The sequence below is a fragment of the Salvelinus alpinus genome, chromosome 18, assembly GCF_045679555.1.
Source record: "Salvelinus alpinus chromosome 18, SLU_Salpinus.1, whole genome shotgun sequence".
NCBI classification, from domain to species: Eukaryota; Metazoa; Chordata; class Actinopteri; order Salmoniformes; family Salmonidae; genus Salvelinus; species Salvelinus alpinus.
Window position 1 is genome coordinate 12,132,745 of NC_092103.1, and position 21,717 is coordinate 12,154,461.

The window sequence follows — 21,717 nt, forward strand, 5'->3', positions numbered from 1 at the left end:
GTGGCAGCATATAAAAGCTGTGAAAGTCCCCCTGCTGAGACAGAAACCAATACATCCAACACTGAACACACAAGACTCAACACTCAACATTGACTGAAGATGCTGTGTTCCCGAGGATTCCAGTCTTCCCTAAGCCCCTTGACGGACTTCTACTGGCCTGTGCGCAGTCTATGGCCAGAGGTCCGACCTCTTCTCAGCCAGCGGGATCTACTGCAGAGAAACCTGCTAGAGATCAAGAGCAGTCTGGAGCTGATGGAGAAACTCCAGCAGCACATCTTTGAAGAGTTGGACAATGTCCCATCCTCAGTGGCCATCCAACCAGTCTCCTACAAGATGGATAAAGAGGGAGACGGCTTTGCCCTGACACTGGACACTAAAGACTTTTCCCCAGAGGAGTTGTCTGTCAAGCAGGTGGGCAGGAAGCTGAAAGTCAGTGGGAAGACAGAGAAGAAGCTGGATGATGGGGAAGGCTCCTACTCTTACAGATGCCAAGAGTTCAGACAAGAGTTATATCTGCCTGAAGGGGTGAATCCTGAGACAGTCACCTGCTCCCTGGCTCATGACGGGAAGCTCCACATCCAGGCACCAAATAATCCATTATCTGGTGAGGAGGAGGTGGCAGAGAGAGTGGTGCCCATCAACTGTAGCCTGGATGTGAAACACCCACAATTCCTGTCAAAGACAGAGGGAAGCACCACCGACACACAGAAGAAACAAGAGAACACCATTTCACATGAGGACTGATTTTTAATACACTAGATGATACATTTTCTAATACATATTGTTCATGTTATGATACTGTATGCATTTATATTCCATATCTTGTAACAATCAATATGATATGCTATTTAATTTAATCAATAAAATATAACATTTTACAGAAGATTGCAGTTGTTATGATCTCTTCAATGGATATCAACATAATGACCATTATTTCTCATCAAAAGTTAACTTTCCAAAAGGCTCACTGGCCTGATATTTTTCAGTGAACATTTTCAGTATATTCAATTTTCAAAAAGCTCTCCTAAAAATGTTCTGATTCTAACATGTTTATGACATGTTTATAAACCTGACTTCTGAAAACAAATATTTTGTGAACTTGTCAGGAATTGCAATGTAGTCCTATTTGATCATTTGTCCTGTTTTAGATCATTGAATGTGAGTGAATAGTTTCCACACCTTCTAGAAAATATTATTTTTAGTTATTAAAAAACAGACGAAAATATATGACAAACATAATGCCAGACACATTTCTTTTCCGTTTTCAACAATTTTATGTTAACATAAAATAGACACATGACCAATTTCATAATGCTGTACAATCTGAATTTCTTTTCTCCAAAATATGTTTTCTCAGTGGATTATTTTAGAATGTGTTCAATTACATTTTGACCTCTCTTGCAATGACTCCTGTGGTAAAAACTCTCTTTAAAACGTAGCTTGTGATCTTTTGGGCAATTTTGTTGGGATTTGCTGATACTATTGCATGTCAATGAATATGCATGGCCAATGATCCATCATACTGTTAATGTGAAAAGCAATATGGTTGAAACTACTTTTTAAAGTCATAAATATATTTAAGATAAGTGAACCATTCATCAGTGAAACCATTAAAAGGTGACCTGCTTTAAGTACAGCACCACTAATATCTCAGGACTGTGGACTCCATCCAGCTTGTTACTGAACTACCTGATTTAGAAGCTGGCTGGAGTGACGTCACCACTTCCCTGCAGTGTGTCACCCAGTGGAGAACTGTGGCAATGACAGGAAAGTTCCTGAAGACACTGGAGCTCCAAGTGGCAGCATATAAAAGCTGTGAAAGTCCCCCTGCTGAGACAGAAACCAATACATCCAACACTGAACACACAAGACTCAACACTCAACATTGACTGAAGATGCTGTGTTCCCGAGGATTCCAGTCTTCCCTAAGCCCCTTGACGGACTTCTACTGGCCTGTGCGCAGTCTATGGCCAGAGGTCCGACCCCTTCTCAGCCAGCGGGATCTACTGCAGAGAAACCTGCTAGAGATCAAGAGCAGTCTGGAGCTGATGGAGAAACTCCAGCAGCACATCTTTGAAGAGTTGGACAATGTCCCATCCTCTGTGGCCATCCAACCAGTCTCCTATAAGATGGATAAAGAGGGAGACGGCTTTGCCCTGACACTGGACACTAAAGACTTTTCCCCAGAGGAGTTGTCTGTCAAGCAGGTGGGCAGGAAGCTGAAAGTCAGTGGGAAGAAAGAGAAGAAGCTGGATGATGGGGAAGGCTCCTACTCTTACAGATGCCAAGAGTTCAGACAAGAGTTATATCTGCCTGAAGGGGTGAATCCTGAGACAGTCACCTGCTCCCTGGCTCATGACGGGAAGCTCCACATCCAGGCACCAAATAATCCATTATCTGGTGAGGAGGAGGTGGCAGAGAGAGTGGTGCCCATCAACTGTAGCCTGGATGTGAAACACCCACAATTCCTGTCAAAGACAGAGGGAAGCACCACCGACACACAGAAGAAACAAGAGAACACCATTTCACATGAGGACTGATTTTTAATACACTAGATGATACATTTTCTAATACATATTTTTCATGTTATGATACTGTATGCATTTATATTCCATATATTGTAACAATCAATATGATATGCTATTTAAATTAATCAATAAAATATAACATTTTACAGAAGATTGCAGTTGTTATGATCTCTTCAATGGATATCAACATAATGACCATTATTTCTCATCAAAAGTTAACTTTCCAAAAGGCTCACTGGCCTGATATTTTTCAGTGAACATTTTCAGTATATTCAAATTTCAAAAAGCTCTCCTAAAAATGTTCTGATTCTAACATGTTTATGACATGTTTATAAACCTGACTTCTGAAAACAAATGTTTTGTGAACTTGTCAGGAATTGCAATGTAGTCCTATTTGATCATTTGTCCTGTTTTAGATCATTGAATGTGAGTGAATAGTTTCCACACCTTCTAGAAAATATTATTTTTAGTTATTAAAAAACAGACGAAAATATATGACAAACATAATGACAGACACATTTTTTTCTTCAGATTTCAACAATTTTATAATAACATAAAATCGACACATGACCAATTTCATAATGCTGTACAATCTGCATTTATTTTCTTCAAAATATGAGTTCTCACTGGATTATTTTAGAATGTGTTCAATTACATTTTGACCTCTCTTGCAATGACTCCTGTGGTAAAAACTCTCTTTAAAACGTAGCTTGTGATCTTTTGGGCAATTTTGTTGGGATTTGCTGATACTATTGCATGTCAATGAATATGCATGGCCAATGATCCATCATACTGTTAATGTGAAAAGCAATATGGTTGAAACTACTTTTTAAAGTCATAAATATATTTAAGATAAGTGAACCATTCATCAGTGAAACCTTTAAAAGGTGACCTGCTTTAAGTACAGCACCACTAATATCTCAGGACTGTGGACTCCATCCAGCTTGTTACTGAAGCTACATGATTTAGAAGCTGGCTGGAGTGACGTCACCACTTCCCTGCAGTGTGTCACCCAGTGGAGAACTGTGGCAATGACAGGAAAGTTCCTGAAGACACTGGAGCTCCAAGTGGCAGCATATAAAAGCTGTGAAAGTCCCCCTGCTGAGACAGAAACCAATACATCCAACACTGAACACACAAGACTAAACACTCAACATTGACTGAAGATGCTGTGTTCCCGAGGATTCCAGTCTTCCCTAAGCCCCTTGACGGACTTCTACTGGCCTGTGCGCAGTCTATGGGCAGAGGTCCGACCTCTTCTCAGCCAGCGGGATCTACTGCAGAGAAACCTGCTAGAGATCAAGAGCAGTCTGGAGCTGATGGAGAAACTCCAGCAGCACATCTTTGAAGAGTTGGAAAATGTCCCATCCTCAGTGGCCATCCAACCAGTCTCCGATAAGATGGATAAAGAGGGAGACGGCTTTGCCCTGACACTGGACACTAAAGACTTTTCCCCAGAGGAGTTGTCTGTCAAGCAGGTGGGCAGGAAGCTGAAAGTCAGTGGGAAGACAGAGAAGAAGCTGGATGATGGGGAAGGCTCCTACTCTTACAGATGCCAAGAGTTCAGACAAGAGTTATATCTGCCTGAAGGGGTGAATCCTGAGACAGTCACCTGCTCCCTGGCTCATGACGGGAAGCTCCACATCCAGGCACCAAATAATCCATTATCTGGTGAGGAGGAGGTGGCAGAGAGAGTGGTGCCCATCAACTGTAGCCTGGATGTGAAACACCCACAATTCCTGTCAAACACAGAGGGAAGCACCACCGACACACAGAAGAAACAAGAGAACACCATTTCACATGAGGACTGATTTTTAATACACTAGATGATACATTTTCTAATACATATTGTTCATGTTATGATACTGTATGCATTTATATTCCATATATTGTAACAATCAATATGATATGCTATTAAATTTAATCAATAAAATATAACATTTTACAGAAGATTGCAGTTGTTATGATCTCTTCAATGGATATCAACATAATGACCATTATTTCTCATCAAAAGTTAACTTTCCAAAAGGCTCACTGGCCTGATATTTTTCAGTGAACATTTTCAGTATATTCAAATTTCAAAAAGCTCTCCTAAAAATGTTCTGATTCTAACATGTTTATGACATGTTTATAAACCTGACTTCTGAAAACAAATGTTTTGTGAACTTGTCAGGAATTGCAATGTAGTCCTATTTGATCATTTGTCCTGTTTTAGATCATTGAATGTGAGTGAATAGCTTCCACACCTTCTAGAAAATATTATTTTTAGTTATTAAAAAACAGACGAAAATATATGACAAACATAATGACAGACACATTTTTTTCTTCAGATTTCAACAATTTTATAATAACATAAAATCGACACATGACCAATTTCATAATGCTGTACAATCTGCATTTATTTTCTTCAAAATATGAGTTCTCACTGGATTATTTTAGAATGTGTTCAATTACATTTTGACCTCTCTTGCAATGACTCCTGTGGTAAAAACTCTCTTTAAAACGTAGCTTGTGATCTTTTGGGCAATTTTGTTGGGATTTGCTGATACTATTGCATGTCAATGAATATGCATGGCCAATGATCCATCATACTGTTAATGTGAAAAGCAATATGGTTGAAACTACTTTTTAAAGTCATAAATATATTTAAGATAAGTGAACCATTCATCAGTGAAACCTTTAACAGGTGACCTGCTTTAAGTACAGCACCACTAATATCTCAGGACTGTGGACTCCATCCAGCTTGTTAGTGAAGCTACATGATTTAGAAGCTGGCTGGAGTGACGTCACCACTTCCCTGCAGTGTGTCACCCAGTGGAGAACTGTGGCAATGACAGGAAAGTTCCTGAAGACACTGGAGCTCCAAGTGGCAGCATATAAAAGCTGTGAAAGTCCCCCTGCTGAGACAGAAACCAATACATCCAACACTGAACACACAAGACTAAACACTCAACATTGACTGAAGATGCTGTGTTCCCGAGGATTCCAGTCTTCCCTAAGCCCCTTGACGGACTTCTACTGGCCTGTGCGCAGTCTATGGCCAGAGGTCCGACCTCTTCTCAGCCAGCGGGATCTACTGCAGAGAAACCTGCTAGAGATCAAGAGCAGTCTGGAGCTGATGGAGAAACTCCAGCAGCGCATCTTTGAAGAGTTGGAAAATGTCCCATCCTCAGTGGCCATCCAACCAGTCTCCTATAAGATGGATAAAGAGGGAGACGGCTTTGCCCTGACACTGGACACTAAAGACTTTTCCCCAGAGGAGTTGTCTGTCAAGCAGGTGGGCAGGAAGCTGAAAGTCAGTGGGAAGACAGAGAAGAATCTGGATGATGGGGAAGGCTCCTACTCTTACAGATGCCAAGAGTTCAGACAAGAGTTATATCTGCCTGAAGGGGTGAATCCTGAGACAGTCACCTGCTCCCTGGCTCATGACGGGAAGCTCCACATCCAGGCACCAAATAATCCATTATCTGGTGAGGAGGAGGTGGCAGAGAGAGTGGTGCCCATCAACTGTAGCCTGGATGTGAAACACCCACAATTCCTGTCAAAGACAGAGGGAAGCACCACCGACACACAGAAGAAACAAGAGAACACCATTTCACATGAGGACTGATTTTTAATACACTAGATGATACATTTTCTAATACATATTGTTCCATGTTATGATACTGTATGCATTTATATTCCATATCTTGTAACAATCAATATGATATGCTATTATAATTAATCAATAAAATATAACATTTTACAGAAGATTGCAGTTGTTATGATCTCTTCAATGGATATCAACATAATGACCATTATTTCTCATCAAAAGTTAACTTTCCAAAAGGCTCACTGGCCTGATATTTTTCAGTGAACATTTTCAGTATATTCAAATTTCAAAAAGCTCTCCTAAAAATGTTCTGATTCTAACATGTTTATGACATGTTTATAAACCTGACTTCTGAAAACAAATGTTTTGTGAACTTGTCAGGAATTGCAATGTAGTCCTATTTGATCATTTGTCCTGTTTTAGATCATTGAATGTGAGTGAATAGTTTCCACACCTTCTAGAAAATATTATTTTTAGTTATTAAAAAACAGACGAAAATATATGACAAACATAATGACAGACACATTTTTTTCTTCAGATTTCAACAATTTTATAATAACATAAAATAGACACATGACCAATTTCATAATGCTGTACAATCTGCATTTATTTTCTTCAAAATATGAGTTCTCACTGGATTATTTTAGAATGTGTTCAATTACATTTTGACCTCTCTTGCAATGACTCCTGTGGTAAAAACTCTCTTTAAAACGTAGCTTGTGATCTTTTGGGCAATTTTGTTGGGATTTGCTGATACTATTGCATGTCAATGAATATGCATGGCCAATGATCCATCATACTGTTAATGTGAAAAGCAATATGGTTGAAACTACTTTTTAAAGTCATAAATATATTTAAGATAAGTGAACCATTCATCAGTGAAACCTTTAAAAGGTGACCTGCTTTAAGTACAGCACCACTAATATCTCAGGACTGTGGACTCCATCCAGCTTGTTACTGAAGCTACATGATTTAGAAGCTGGCTGGAGTGACGTCACCACTTCCCTGCAGTGTGTCACCCAGTGGAGAACTGTGGCAATGACAGGAAAGTTCCTGAAGACACTGGAGCTCCAAGTGGCAGCATATAAAAGCTGTGAAAGTCCCCCTGCTGAGACAGAAACCAATACATCCAACACTGAACACACAAGACTAAACACTCAACATTGACTGAAGATGCTGTGTTCCCGAGGATTCCAGTCTTCCCTAAGCCCCTTGACGGACTTCTACTGGCCTGTGCGCAGTCTATGGCCAGAGGTCAGACCCCTTCGCAGCCAGCGGGATCTACTGCAGAGAAACCTGCTAGAGATCAAGAGCAGTCTGGAGCTGATGGAGAAACTCCAGCAGCACATCTTTGAAGAGTTGGACAATGTCCCATCCTCAGTGGCCATCCAACCAGTCTCCTATAAGATGGATAAAGAGGGAGACGGCTTTGCCCTGACACTGGACACTAAAGACTTTTCCCCAGAAGAGTTGTCTGTCAAGCAGGTGGGCAGGAAGCTGAAAGTCATTTGGAAGACAGAGAAGAAGCTGGATGATGGGGAAGGCTCCTACTCTTACAGATGCCAAAAGTTCAGACAAGAGTTATATCTGCCTGAAGGGGTGAATCCTGAGACAGTCACCTGCTCCCTGGCTCATGACGGGAAGCTCCACATCCAGGCACCAAATAATCCATTATCTGGTGAGGAGGAGGTGGCAGAGAGAGTGGTGCCCATCAACTGTAGCCTGGATGTGAAACACCCACAATTCCTGTCAAAGACAGAGGGAAGCACCACCGACACACAGAAGAAACAAGAGAACACCATTTCACATGAGGACTGATTTTTAATACACTAGATGATACATTTTCTAATACATATTGTTCATGTTATGATACTGTATGCATTTATATTCCATATATTGTAACAATCAATATGATATGCTATTAAATTAATCAATAAAATATAACATTTTACAGAAGATTGCAGTTGTTATGATCTCTTCAATGGATATCAACATAATGACCATTATTTCTCATCAAAAGTTAACTTTCCAAAAGGCTCACTGGCCTGATATTTTTCAGTGAACATTTTCAGTATATTCAAATTTCAAAAAGCTCTCCTAAAAATGTTCTGATTCTAACATGTTTATGACATGTTTATAAACCTGACTTCTGAAAACAAATGTTTTGTGAACTTGTCAGGAATTGCAATGTAGTCCTATTTGATCATTTGTCCTGTTTTAGATCATTGAATGTGAGTGAATAGTTTCCACACCTTCTAGAAAATATTATTTTTAGTTATTAAAAAACAGACGAAAATATATGACAAACATAATGACAGACAATTTTTTTCTTCAGATTTCAACAATTTTATAATAACATAAAATCGACACATGACCAATTTCATAATGCTGTACAATCTGCATTTATTTTCTTCAAAATATGAGTTCTCACTGGATTATTTTAGAATGTGTTCAATTACATTTTGACCTCTCTTGCAATGACTCCTGTGGTAAAAACTCTCTTTAAAACGTAGCTTGTGATCTTTTGGGCAATTTTGTTGGGATTTGCTGATACTATTGCATGTCAATGAATATGCATGGCCAATGATCCATCATACTGTTAATGTGAAAAGCAATATGGTTGAAACTACTTTTTAAAGTCATAAATATATTTAAGATAAGTGAACCATTCATCAGTGAAACCTTTAAAAGGTGACCTGCTTTAAGTACAGCACCACTAATATCTCAGGACTGTGGACTCCATCCAGCTTGTTAGTGAAGCTACATGATTTAGAAGCTGGCTGGAGTGACGTCACCACTTCCCTGCAGTGTGTCACCCAGTGGAGAACTGTGGCAATGACAGGAAAGTTCCTGAAGACACTGGAGCTCCAAGTGGCAGCATATAAAAGCTGTGAAAGTCCCCCTGCTGAGACAGAAACCAATACATCCAACACTGAACACACAAGACTAAACACTCAACATTGACTGAAGATGCTGTGTTCCCGAGGATTCCAGTCTTCCCTAAGCCCCTTGACGGACTTCTACTGGCCTGTGCGCAGTCTATGGCCAGAGGTCCGACCACTTCTCAGCCAGCGGGATCTACTGCAGAGAAACCTGCTAGAGATCAAGAGCAGTCTGGAGCTGATGGAGAAACTCCAGCAGCGCATCTTTGAAGAGTTGGAAAATGTCCCATCCTCAGTGGCCATCCAACCAGTCTGCTATAAGATGGATAAAGAGGGAGACGGCTTTGCCCTGACACTGGACACTAAAGACTTTTCCCCAGAGGAGTTGTCTGTCAAGCAGGTGGGCAGGAAGCTGAAAGTCAGTGGGAAGACAGAGAAGAATCTGGATGATGGGGAAGGCTCCTACTCTTACAGATGCCAAGAGTTCAGACAAGAGTTATATCTGCCTGAAGGGGTGAATCCTGAGACAGTCACCTGCTCCCTGGCTCATGACGGGAAGCTCCACATCCAGGCACCAAATAATCCATTATCTGGTGAGGAGGAGGTGGCAGAGAGAGTGGTGCCCATCAACTGTAGCCTGGATGTGAAACACCCACAATTCCTGTCAAAGACAGAGGGAAGCACCACCGACACACAGAAGAAACAAGAGAACACCATTTCACACAGACACTGATTTTTATTACACTGGATGAAACATTTGCTAATACATATTGTTCATGTTATGATACGGTATGCATTTATATTCCATATCTTGTAACAATCAATATGATATGCTATTTTATTTAATCAATAAAATATAACATTTTACAGAAGATTGCAGTTGTTATGATCTCTTCAATGGATATCAACATAATGACCATTATTTCTCATCAAAAGTTAACTTTCCAAAAGGCTCACTGGCCTGATATTTTTCAGTGAACATTTTCAGTATATTCAATTTTCAAAAAGCTCTCCTAAAAATGTTCTGATTCTAACATGTTTATGACATGTTTATAAACCTGACTTCTGAAAACAAATATTTTGTGAACTTGTCAGGAATTGCAATGTAGTCCTATTTGATCATTTGTCCTGTTTTAGATCATTGAATGTGAGTGAATCATTTCCACACCTAGAAAATATTGGTTTTAGTTATTAAAAAACAGACGTAAATTTATGACAAACATAATGCCAGACAATTTTTTTCTTCAGTTTTCAACAATTTTATAGTAACATAAAATCGACACATGACCAATTTCATAATGCTGTACAATCTGCATTTATTTTCTTCAAAATATGAGTTCTCACTGGATTATTTTAGAATGTGTTCAATTACATTTTGACCTCTCTTGCAATGACTCCTGTGGTAAAAACTCTCTTTAAAACGTAGCTTGTGATCTTTTGGGCAATTTTGTTGGGATTTGCTGATACTATTGCATGTCAATGAATATGCATGGCCAATGATCCATCATACTGTTAATGTGAAAAGCAATATGGTTGAAACTACTTTTTAAAGTCATAAATATATTTAAGATAAGTGAACCATTCATCAGTGAAACCTTTAAAAGGTGACCTGCTTTAAGTACAGCACCACTAATATCTCAGGACTGTGGACTCCATCCAGCTTGTTACTGAAGCTACCTGATTTAGAAGCTGGCTGGAGTGACGTCACCACTTCCCTGCAGTGTGTCACCCAGTGGAGAACTGTGGCAATGACAGGAAAGTTCCTGAAGACACTGGAGCTCCAAGTGGCAGCATATAAAAGCTGTGAAAGTCCCCCTGCTGAGACAGAAACCAATACATCCAACACTGAACACACAAGACTAAACACTCAACATTGACTGAAGATGCTGTGTTCCCGAGGATTCCAGTCTTCCCTAAGCCCCTTGACGGACTTCTACTGGCCTGTGCGCAGTCTATGGCCAGAGGTCCGACCCCTTCTCAGCCAGCGGGATCTACTGCAGAGAAACCTGCTAGAGATCAAGAGCAGTCTGGAGCTGATGGAGAAACTCCAGCAGCACATCTTTGAAGAGTTGGACAATGTCCCATCCTCAGTGGCCATCCAACCAGTCTCCTACAAGATGGATAAAGAGGGAGACGGCTTTGCCCTGACACTGGACACTAAAGACTTTTCCCCAGAGGAGTTGTCTGTCAAGCAGGTGGGCAGGAAGCTGAAAGTCAGTGGGAAGACAGAGAAGAAGCTGGATGATGGGGAAGGCTCCTACTCTTACAGATGCCAAGAGTTCAGACAAGAGTTATATCTGCCTGAAGGGGTGAATCCTGAGACAGTCACCTGCTCCCTGGCTCATGACGGGAAGCTCCACATCCAGGCACCAAATAATCCATTATCTGGTGAGGAGGAGGTGGCAGAGAGAGTGGTGCCCATCAACTGTAGCCTGGATGTGAAACACCCACAATTCCTGTCAAAGACAGAGGGAAGCACCACCGACACACAGAAGAAACAAGAGAACACCATTTCACATGAGGACTGATTTTTAATACACTAGATGATACATTTTCTAATACATATTGTTCATGTTATGATACTGTATGCATTTATATTCCATATCTTGTAACAATCAATATGATATGCTATTAAATTTAATCAATCAAATATAACATTTTACAGAAGATTGCAGTTGTTATGATCTCTTCAATGGATATCAACATAATGACCATTATTTCTCATCAAAAGTTAACTTTCCAAAAGGCTCACTGGCCTGATATTTTTCAGTGAACATTTTCAGTATATTCAAATTTCAAAAAGCTCTCCTAAAAATGTTCTGATTCTAACATGTTTATGACATGTTTATAAACCTGACTTCTGAAAACAAATATTTTGTGAACTTGTCAGGAATTGCAATGTAGTCCTATTTGATCATTTGTCCTGTTTTAGATCATTGAATGTGAGTGAATAGTTTCCACACCTTCTAGAAAATATTATTTTTAGTTATTAAAAAACAGACGAAAATATATGACAAGCATAATGCCAGACACATTTCTTTTCTTCAGATTTCAACAATTTTATGATAACATAAAATCGACACATGACCAATTTCATAATGCTGTACAATCTGCATTTATTTTCTTCAAAATATGAGTTCTCACTGGATTATTTTAGAATGTGTTCAATTACATTTTGACCTCTCTTGCAATGCCTCCTGTGGTAAAAACTCTCTTTAAAACGTAGCTTGTGATCTTTTGTCCAATTTTGTTGGGATTTGCTGAGACTATTGCATGTCAATGAATATGCATGGCCAATGATCCATCATACTGTTAATGTGAAAAGCAATATGGTTGAAACTACTTTTTAAAGTCATAAATATATTTAAGATAAGTGAACCATTCATCAGTGAAACCTTTAAAAGGTGACCTGCTTTAAGTACAGCACCACTAATATCTCAGGACTGTGGACTCCATCCAGCTTGTTACTGAACTACCTGATTTAGAAGCTGGCTGGAGTGACGTCACCACTTCCCTGCAGTGTGTCACCCAGTGGAGAACTGTGGCAATGACAGGAAAGTTCCTGAAGACACTGGAGCTCCAAGTGGCAGCATATAAAAGCTGTGAAAGTCCCCCTGCTGAGACAGAAACCAATACATCCAACACTGAACACACAAGACTCAACACTCAACATTGACCGAAGATGCTGTGTTCCCGAGGATTCCAGTCTTCCCTCAGCCCCTTGACGGACTTCTACTGGCCTGTGCGCAGTCTATGGCCAGAGGTCCGACCCCTTCTCAGCCAGCGGGATCTACTGCAGAGAAACCTGCTCGAGATCAAGAGCAGTCTGGAGCTGATGGAGAAACTCCAGCAGCACATCTTTGAAGAGTTGGACAATGTCCCATCCTCAGTGGCCATCCAACCAGTCTCCTATAAGATGGATAAAGAGGGAGACGGCTTTGCCCTGACACTGGACACTAAAGACTTTTCCCCAGAGGAGTTGTCTGTCAAGCAGGTGGGCAGGAAGCTGAAAGTCAGTGGGAAGAAAGAGAAGAAGCTGGATGATGGGGAAGGCTCCTACTCTTACAGATGCCAAGAGTTCAGACAAGAGTTATATCTGCCTGAAGGGGTGAATCCTGAGACAGTCACCTGCTCCCTGGCTCATGACGGGAAGCTCCACATCCAGGCACCAAATAATCCATTATCTGGTGAGGAGGAGGTGGCAGAGAGAGTGGTGCCCATCAACTTTAGCTTGAATGTGAAAACCCCACAATTCCTGTCAAACACAGAGGGAAGCACCACCGACACACAGAAGAAACAAGAGAACACCATTTCACATGAGGACTGATTTTTAATACACTAGATGATACATTTGCTAATACATATTTTTCATGTTATGAAACTGTTGGCATTTATATTTCATATCTTGTAACAATCAATATGATATGCTATTTAATTTAATCAATAAAATATAACATTTTACAGAATATTGCAGTTGTATTGATCTCTTCAATGGATATCAACATAATGACCAAAAGTTACATGTTCATGTCCTGGGATCATTTCCTGTTGGTCACCTTTTTGATATAGAGTATTTACACTCCTCATAATGTTTTACTTACATTGTGTTGAGAAATAGTTCAGATATGGCAGGGTCTCTTCAGCGATATCATGGTGACCTAAACGTGAGTACTGGTGGGACCACTACTACCACTCAACTCCTGTGATCCTCAGACATTCTCTAGCGTAATTTGAAGAGTGTGAATATGATACTAACATAGACACCCACAGACCATACAGTACATACGCACACGCAAACTGTTTGCGCTCATTTTGACTAACTACTGTCACGTTCTGACCATAGTTCTTGTGTGTTTTGCTTGTTTTAGTGTTGGTCAGGACGTGAGCTGGGTGGGCATTCTATGTTGTGTGTCTTGTTTGTCCGTTTCTGTGTTCGGCCTAATATGGTTCTCAATCAGAGGCAGCTGTCAATCGTTGTCTCTGATTGGGAATCATATATAGGTGGCTTGTTTTGTGTTGGGGATTTGTGGGTGGTTGTTTCCTGTCTCTGTGTTTTCTCTGCACCAGATAGAGCTGTATCGGTTTGTCACATTTGTTATTTTGTATTGTGTACGTGTTCACAGTTTCGTTTAATTAAACATGTTGAACACGAGCTACGCTGCGTCTTGGTCCGATCCCTGCTACACCTCCTCTTCAGATGAAGAGGAGGAAGGCTGCCGTTACAACTACATTACTCTTATAAAACTCAACTCTGTTATGATTTCAAAACATAGTCTTTCAATCCACTAATTGATTTTCAAGACATGTATTGAAATGGCAGCTATACCAGGCCAGGGCATACCCAGCATACCCAGCATACCCACTCCAGGGACACAATTTAAAAAAAAAAAAAACTTTATTGAACATGCTAAAATATTGGCTTACATTCCATGCCATTGATAATTATTGATGTTGAATTCATCAAATTTGACAAAATAGTTATTATATTGAGATAGTACAGAAATGATGGTATTCATGGGAGTTTTTTTTAATTTTCCAAACATAAAATGAATGGTTATAGCCATATCATGATAGAGTCATTGTAATCAGTCCTTCTTGGGCTCTGCCTCCACAGCAACGCTCTCAGTGGCAGCTCCAGGTGATGTTACTGCTGATGAACAAGTGATAGGAACCACTCTCTCATTGCTTTCCGTCACAGCAGCCACTTTTGGTGCCTGGATCTGTAGCTGTCCATCATTCAAAGAGCAGGTGACTGTCTCAGGATTCACCCCTTCAGGCAAATCAAACTCCTGTTTAAACTCCTGGCATCTGTAAGAGAAGGAGCCTTTCCCATCATCCTGCTTCTTCTCCGTCTTCCCACTGACTCTCAGCTTCCTGCCCACCTGCTTGACAGACAGATCCGCTGGGGGAAAGTCTTTAGTGTCCAGTGTCAGGGCAAAGCGGTTGTTTTCTTTACCCATCTGGAAAGCGATGGGCTTGAAGTCAGTTAAAGATAACGGGCCATCAATGTCTTCGAAAATCTTTTGGTGGAGTCGTTGCATATATTCCATATTGTGCCTCATCTCCTGCATGTTTCGCATCATTTCCTGCTCCATCTGGAAGAAGAGAGGCCGGGTCTCTGGCCAGAGGCTGCGGACGGGCCAGTGGAAGTCCATGAAGGGGCCCATTGGGCTCATTGGGTTGAGGGAAGACTGCATCATGCTGGGGCAAAGCATATTCAAAATCAAATCTGCGTCGTTTCTGCTAGTCTTTGTTGGTCTCTTCTCCCTGATTGTGTCTTTGCGAGCTTCTGTCCAGAGCAGACTAGGGCTCACAGCTTTTATACTGTCCAATGGAAAGTTCCAGTAGCTTTCCTCTGACTCCAACGTCTGAGTGTTATGACTACGCAACTTTTGTCATTCTCCAAAACAAGCCCCGGGTAATAGTGCAGTCTGACTGCCAAATGCCTTAGGGATATATCGTTGTTCTATTTACAGTGACCACTGAAGCAGGTCCGAGTCGCAGGGCCACATAACGTCCTTTAAATAAGAGTAGCCTACAAAGTGAGCAAGTAATCTACAACAGCTGCTTTGTCATGCTGTCATTTCTGTCCATGAATAACCTTTTCCCCATGACAACAAATCCAACATTTTCCTGAAATCACTGTACTTATTGTCACGTTCCTGACCTATTTTTATGTTATTTTGATTATGTTTAGTTGGTCAGGGCGTGAGTTGGGGTGGGCATTGTATGTTGTGTGTGTTTTGGTTAGTCTATGGGTGTTGTATGTGTATGGGATAGAGTACTGTTAGGTTGTCTAGTCATGTCTATGGCTGCCTAGATTGGGTCTCAATCAGAGACAGCTGTCATTCATTTGTCTCTGATTGGGAGCCATATTTAAGGTAGCCATAGGCAGTAGGCTTTTGGTGGGTAGTTGTCTTGTTTAACGTTTGTTGCTTGTCTGGGCACTTGCGTTATTTAGCTTCACGATCATTTGTTGTTTTGTTTGTTTGTAATAGTGTTTTCGTTTCATGTTCATCTTCGTTCGTTTAATTAAAAGAAGATGGCTTATTTTCCTCATGCTGCGTTTTGGTCCGTCTCTCCTCCACACGATCGTGACACTTATGAAGATAACAGTTATAACATATGGTTCTGCCTTAAAAGTGATACAGACATAAAAGGAATTACAAGTGCCCTTCTCCTTATTGATATGACATGTAGTAAATGTATTAATATTGTAGTAATATAGCTTGAGTCAGTATTCAACTTCCCTCAACCATCCTCTTGGATGTGACTCTGAAATTGACACCCACTGACAACATTGCTTCCTTACTCTGTCTTTAAATATAGTGTTGTGGTTGTTGAGAGAACATCACACGACCAAAAGATTATTCATAGTGTGTATTCATAGTGTGCACAATGAGTCACAATCTATAATGTAATAATATGCTCGATTTGAATGTACAAAAACAGCTAAGATCCTATTTCCAGCAACTTCTCCAAGTTAATGAAATATTTCAAAGGAAACTTGATGTGGACACAGATTATTGCCATGTCCGATCAATAAATGTTGAGAACATACAGGAAGTTGTTATATGAGAAGAAGGAGTTACTGATTCCTAAACCACGGTATCAGATGCAACACACTGAGCCTTTTGAAGGAGCCGCTAGAGGGCTGGATCTAAATCAGGACTATGACACGAGACAGGGGTCATCAACTAAATTCAGCCACGGGTTGATTTTTTATTGAGCGGATGGTCAGGGCCCCGGAACATACTGTAATTACAAATAATTTGTACTGTTGTGGAAAATTACTAAATTAGTCATGCTATCCCGCTTTACTACTTAAAAAATTGTCTCTTGTTATAGGCTAGTGTTTTTTCTAACCTGATAAAAACTTGTCTTTGTGTGACTTAGTCATAAGACTGGACGTATAGCTAAGATCCGTTTGAGTGTGACTGCAGCATGTGAGACATCCCTTGGTTTTACTATCTGCAGGAAGTCAGCTGTATGGAAACTTGCAGGAAGGAGCACATTTTTATTTACTAGGCATGTCAGTTAAAAACCCAACATTATAGTGTGAACTGTGACAAAACGCAGTTACATGGTTAACCCCTTGTGCTATCATCCTCGGGCTATCTTAATTTGCACAGACAAACCAATCGCCTTTTACACTATGTTCCGCCCGTTTCCACACATCTGCTAACACTGAGTAAACAAAAACATAAGAACACCTGCTCTTTCCATGACATAGACTGACCAGGTGAATCCAGGTGAAAGCTATGATCCATTGTTGATGTCAATTGTTAAATCCACTTCAATCAGTGTAGATGAAGGGGAGGAGACAGGTTAAAGAAGGATTTTTAAGCCTTGAGACAAGTGACACATGGATTGTGTATGTGTGCCATTCCGAGGGTGAATTGGTAAGACAAAAGATTTAATTGCCTTTGAACAGGGTATGGTAGTAGGTGCCAGCCGTACCAGTTTGTGTCAAGAACTGCAATGCTGCTGGGTTTTTCACGCTCAACAGTTTCCTGTGTGTATCTGGAATGGTCCACCATCCAAAGGACATCCAGCCAACTTGACACAACTGTGGGAAGCATTGAAGTCAACATTTGAAACCTTGTAGAGTCCATGCCCCAACGAATTGAGGCTGTTCTTTAGGGTAAAGGATGTTCCTAATGTTTGGTATACTCAGCGTACGTGGTAATACTTTGTAATAGATTTCCAAAATGTATATAACTTGGAGATGATTTGCTGGAGTTTTTACAGTCTTTTATGTCCGTTAGTTTACAAAATAAAAAACAAAAAAACGTATAAAATCATTTGGCCCACCGACTGCCAGTTGGGGGAGCCTGACATAAGATATCTGGGATTTCACAGACCTTTGTTAGAGTTACAGTAGGTCCTTTTCAATTACGTGATAAAGACTGGGACTTAAATATTGTATGTGAAATAAGTTAAAAACGTATTAAGTACAGCTTGTGCTTTTTATTGGTACACAAAAATACATATATTTTGCACATTTTATTGGGTAACAAAACTAAACATATGAGACATAATTCCAGAGATAATGTTATAAAAAACATATGACAAAAAACAAAGACAAGACTAGAAGCCTGTCTATTCATTTTCCTGTGTGTCTGTGGTGCTGTCTTCTGTGGTGCTGCCCTCTGTCTGTGAGCTGAGGGATTGTTGCATTCTCACATGCAGGCTACAGTTGATGGGCACCACTCTCTCAGCCACCTACTCCTCAGCAGATAATGGATTATTCTGTGCCTTGATGTGGAGACTGATCTTCAGTCAATGTTGAATCTTCATGCTCTGAGATGGCACTGTATTGGTTGCATTGGTTTCTGTCTCAGCAGTGGGAGTTTCACAGCTTTTATGCTGAACAAAAATATAAACGCAACATGCAACAATTTCATTAGGCCCTAATCTATGGATTTCATATGATTGGGCAGTGGTCAGCCATGGGTGGGCCTTGGAGGGCATAGGCCCACCCATGTGGCAGCCAGGCCCTGCCCAGCCAATTGGAATGGGTTTTCCCCACAAAAGTTCTTTATTACAGACAGAAATACTCCTCTGCATCCCCTCAGATGATCCCACAGGTGAAGAAGCCGAATGTGGAGTTCTTGGGCCGGCGTGGTTACATTTGGTCTGCGGTTGGGAGGCCGGTTGGACGTACTGCCATATTCTCAAAAACGACGTTGGAGGCAGTTTGTGGTAGAGAAATTATAATTATATTCTCTGGCAACAGTTCTGGTTGACATTCCTGCAGTTAGCATGCCAATTGCATGCTCCCTCAAAACTTGAGACATCTGTGGCATTGTGTTGTGTGACAAAACTGCACATTTTAAAGTGGCCTTTTATTGCCCCCAGCACAACGTGCACCTATGTCATGATCATGCTGTTTAATCAGCTTCTTGATATGCCACACTTGTCAGGTGTATGGATTATCTTGGCAAAGGAGAAATGCTCACTAACAAAAATGTAAACAAATTTATGCACAACATTTGAGAGAAATAAGCTTTTTGTGTGTATGGAAACTTTCAGGTATTTTTTTTATTTCAGCTCATGAAACATGTGATCAACACTTTACATGTTGCGTTTATATTTTTGTTCAGTGTTTATCCTGCCACTTGGAGCTCCAGTGTCTTCAGGAACATTCCTGTTTTTGCCACAGTTCTCCACTGGGTGTCACCCTGCACATTAGTCATTTTCTTCATCTGTTCAGTAATAGAAGAAGCAGGGCACATATTCCAAGTCCTTTATCTGTGTTGAGTATATTTTCTTCCCTGTGTGTTTCCCAGCACTCCAGGTCAAGAGTACTTCTCCCATAATTGTTCCTTATACACGCCAAAACCCATAGGCTTACAATGTTGAAATGGGTAAGACCGGAATGGTTGCAGAATGTACATTTTCACCATTGTCACTATAGACTATAGTTATTCAAATAGCTTCCATGTAATTTGCAAGGCTCTGAATGTCAAGGCAGAAAAAGTAATTAGGCCAACCTGACTGACACTGAGTTCAACTGCTCATTGAAAATGTCATTTTCTATTTAAGTCATGCAATATTTTTTTTTCTTTTTCTGAAACAGATATTGCCTGTTAGATATGTTTCATATTCTCGTCCATGTCAATATCAGGACAGGCAGTCCTGCCTGCTGGTGATTCAGGCTACTTTAGATTAAGTGAAAAATGTGATCTGCATAGGGAAATACTGGGGATGACTCATCGTGCAGTATGTGCACACTGAATTTCACAGACGAGAGGGAAATTGTGTTCAGTGAAATGAATCTTCCTTATCATATATGACAGTCTATTTCTGCTATTTTGAGGGTTGCGTACAGTGCAAAGGTGTAAAGGTTGATTATAATATAGCTATAGTAGCTGTTAGAAGTTATACACACTATTGTCTCTGACACTAAAAACATAAGATATCAGACCATGGAATAGTTATAAAACCATAGAATTTGCTGTGCATGAGTAGGAGAGAAAGTCTCACCCATGTCATGTCTATTCTATTCGGTTGAAAGAGAAAAAATAAACTGTTATGTCAATTGAATAACAAGCTCCTTAATCAGACAATTTAATTAAACCATAGGCTGTGTAAAAAAAAACAGCTTTGAAAGCCAGTTCTAAAAATATTTTCGTGGGCGACTTTCACTGCTGACATTCGAAACCGGAAGTTAACGTCTCCACTTCCAGGAAGTTTAGCCAATATATTTTTTGTTGCCAGTGGGACTGCTGTAAAAATGGCGACGTCTCGTCGCTCTTCCCAGCAGCAAAAGCAGAGCATATCCTCGCCACCTCGCAGTATTTCTCTTTCACTCACTCCTCCGGGGTCTCCCCCCGTTCCCTGTGGTGGCATAATTTCGGTGCTAGCGGGTGCTGAAGTAGACAGCGCCGGGGATCCAGAGTTAACTCCGGCCTCCCCCGATATCCCCGCCCCGGCCCTAAGCAGCAGCAACTCCACTACCACCGGGGGTAGCAGCAGCGCTGGCTCTAGTCCTGACTCAGGTAGCAATAGCAGCCCCGGGGGCAGCGACTGCGGGACTTTCAGAGAGCTGTTTGAAGCCTGTCGTAATGGGGACGTATCGCGGGTGAAGAGGTTGGTGGATACGGTTAACGTGAATGCCAAGGACATGGCTGGGCGAAAATCCACTCCGCTACACTTCGCTGCAGGTAACGTCGATGGCGAATGTTCGCTACGAGCTGGTTTGTTTAGCTAACATAGCTAGCCAACTAACGTTACTTGAGTAAATTGCTAACTAACTAGCTACATTTTAGGCTAACTTCTAACTTCTGAAAGCTAAATTTCTCAGTTTCTTAGCTAACTAACGTTAGCCAACAAACTTCGTTTACTAGTTAAGTAACGTTAGGCTAGCTTGTCGAAAATGCCGAGCCAACTAGCCTACATTTTGACTCAGGGAGGGGTTGGTAAGTAACTCAACTCCGCGATGATTTCATCAACGGAGTTAATCGCAGATTCGTTTTTTAAATGAACCACCGAGTCGATATACACTAGATACTTAACAGAAAATGAAAATTATTGGATAAAACCTTAACCTGTACCAATGTTTGTAATCTGTTGCGTGCGTTTTCTTTATTTGCTGAAATCCAGAGTTTTTAATTAAACGTTCATCAAATACAACCACCGACTTTTTCTTTTTGGGATTCAAATGGCACATACTCTGCGTTGCCACCTTTGAGAAAAAACATTCAGGAAACCGTCTAGTGGTTGTATATATTAATTACGTATTATTAAAACGTGTGGCTTTAAGCAAACAAAGGAATGCTACAACAGAGGACAAGGTCTATCGTCTGCACCGATTCCAAGGAGTCAGAGGTTCATTTAAAAAACTTTAGTCTGTGCTCAACTCCGTGGATGAAGTCATCGTGGAGTTTAGGTACTTTGCTAGGGGAGGGGGTACTGTATTAGCCAGCAAGTTGTAAGCCAAACACACAGGCCTTTCCAGGCAGAAAACATGGTACAAACATTATTGGGCACAGATAACAGCACAAAGGGCAAGAAGGTAAAGACAACAATACATCATGAGCAGCCACAATTGTCAGTAAGAGTGTCCATGATTGAGTCTATGAATGAAGAGATTGAGATAACTGTCCAGTTTGAGTGTTTGTTGCAGCTGCAGCGAACTGAAAAGAGGAGCGACCCAGGGATGTGTATGCTTTGGGGACCTTTAACAGGGGCGGCAGGTAGCCTAGTGGTT

General features: G+C 40.8%; 10 protein-coding genes across 13 annotated transcripts in view; 9 read left to right on the forward strand and 1 right to left on the reverse strand.

The window, feature by feature from the left end:
• The first annotated feature begins 27 nt into the window (after positions 1–27).
• On the forward strand, positions 28–880 carry LOC139543780 (heat shock protein 30). The gene has a single exon (XM_071350188.1). The coding sequence runs from the start codon at positions 100–102 to the stop codon at positions 742–744; it is 645 nt and encodes a 214-aa protein (XP_071206289.1). The 5' UTR covers positions 28–99; the 3' UTR covers positions 745–880.
• A 943-nt stretch (positions 881–1,823) lies between these two features.
• Positions 1,824–2,679, forward strand: LOC139544647 (heat shock protein 30-like). The gene has a single exon (XM_071351958.1). It carries the CDS (start codon positions 1,896–1,898, stop codon positions 2,538–2,540), a length of 645 nt encoding a protein of 214 aa, XP_071208059.1. The 5' UTR covers positions 1,824–1,895; the 3' UTR covers positions 2,541–2,679.
• A 1,000-nt stretch (positions 2,680–3,679) lies between these two features.
• On the forward strand, positions 3,680–4,409 carry LOC139544648 (heat shock protein 30-like). The gene has a single exon (XM_071351959.1). It carries the CDS (start codon positions 3,695–3,697, stop codon positions 4,337–4,339), a length of 645 nt encoding a protein of 214 aa, XP_071208060.1. The 5' UTR covers positions 3,680–3,694; the 3' UTR covers positions 4,340–4,409.
• Positions 4,410–5,436: 1,027 nt separating this feature from the next.
• Positions 5,437–6,227, forward strand: LOC139544649 (heat shock protein 30-like). The gene has a single exon (XM_071351960.1). The coding sequence runs from the start codon at positions 5,494–5,496 to the stop codon at positions 6,136–6,138; it is 645 nt and encodes a 214-aa protein (XP_071208061.1). The 5' UTR covers positions 5,437–5,493; the 3' UTR covers positions 6,139–6,227.
• A 1,016-nt stretch (positions 6,228–7,243) lies between these two features.
• On the forward strand, positions 7,244–8,008 carry LOC139544650 (heat shock protein 30-like). The gene has a single exon (XM_071351961.1). The coding sequence runs from the start codon at positions 7,294–7,296 to the stop codon at positions 7,936–7,938; it is 645 nt and encodes a 214-aa protein (XP_071208062.1). The 5' UTR covers positions 7,244–7,293; the 3' UTR covers positions 7,939–8,008.
• A 1,046-nt stretch (positions 8,009–9,054) lies between these two features.
• On the forward strand, positions 9,055–10,153 carry LOC139544651 (heat shock protein 30-like). Its single transcript, XM_071351962.1, has one exon. It carries the CDS (start codon positions 9,091–9,093, stop codon positions 9,733–9,735), a length of 645 nt encoding a protein of 214 aa, XP_071208063.1. The 5' UTR covers positions 9,055–9,090; the 3' UTR covers positions 9,736–10,153.
• Positions 10,154–10,825: 672 nt separating this feature from the next.
• On the forward strand, positions 10,826–11,639 carry LOC139544654 (heat shock protein 30). Its single transcript, XM_071351963.1, has one exon. It carries the CDS (start codon positions 10,886–10,888, stop codon positions 11,528–11,530), a length of 645 nt encoding a protein of 214 aa, XP_071208064.1. The 5' UTR covers positions 10,826–10,885; the 3' UTR covers positions 11,531–11,639.
• Positions 11,640–12,614: 975 nt separating this feature from the next.
• LOC139543783 (heat shock protein 30-like) lies at positions 12,615–13,740 on the forward strand. The gene has a single exon (XM_071350194.1). It carries the CDS (start codon positions 12,685–12,687, stop codon positions 13,327–13,329), a length of 645 nt encoding a protein of 214 aa, XP_071206295.1. The 5' UTR covers positions 12,615–12,684; the 3' UTR covers positions 13,330–13,740.
• Positions 13,741–14,378: 638 nt separating this feature from the next.
• On the reverse strand, positions 14,379–15,410 carry LOC139543784 (heat shock protein beta-11-like). The gene has a single exon (XM_071350195.1). It carries the CDS (start codon positions 15,215–15,217, stop codon positions 14,588–14,590), a length of 630 nt encoding a protein of 209 aa, XP_071206296.1. The 5' UTR covers positions 15,218–15,410; the 3' UTR covers positions 14,379–14,587.
• Positions 15,411–20,204: 4,794 nt separating this feature from the next.
• Positions 20,205–21,717, forward strand: part of LOC139543782 (poly [ADP-ribose] polymerase tankyrase-1-like) — a 117,495-nt gene continuing 115,982 nt past the window's right edge. For all 4 annotated transcript variants that reach the window (XM_071350189.1, XM_071350190.1, XM_071350191.1 and 1 more), the window contains exon 1: positions 20,205–20,671. In XM_071350189.1, coding sequence (XP_071206290.1) covers positions 20,242–20,671 — 430 coding nt within the window. In that variant the 5' untranslated portion in view covers positions 20,205–20,241. The remainder of the gene's footprint in view (positions 20,672–21,717) is intronic.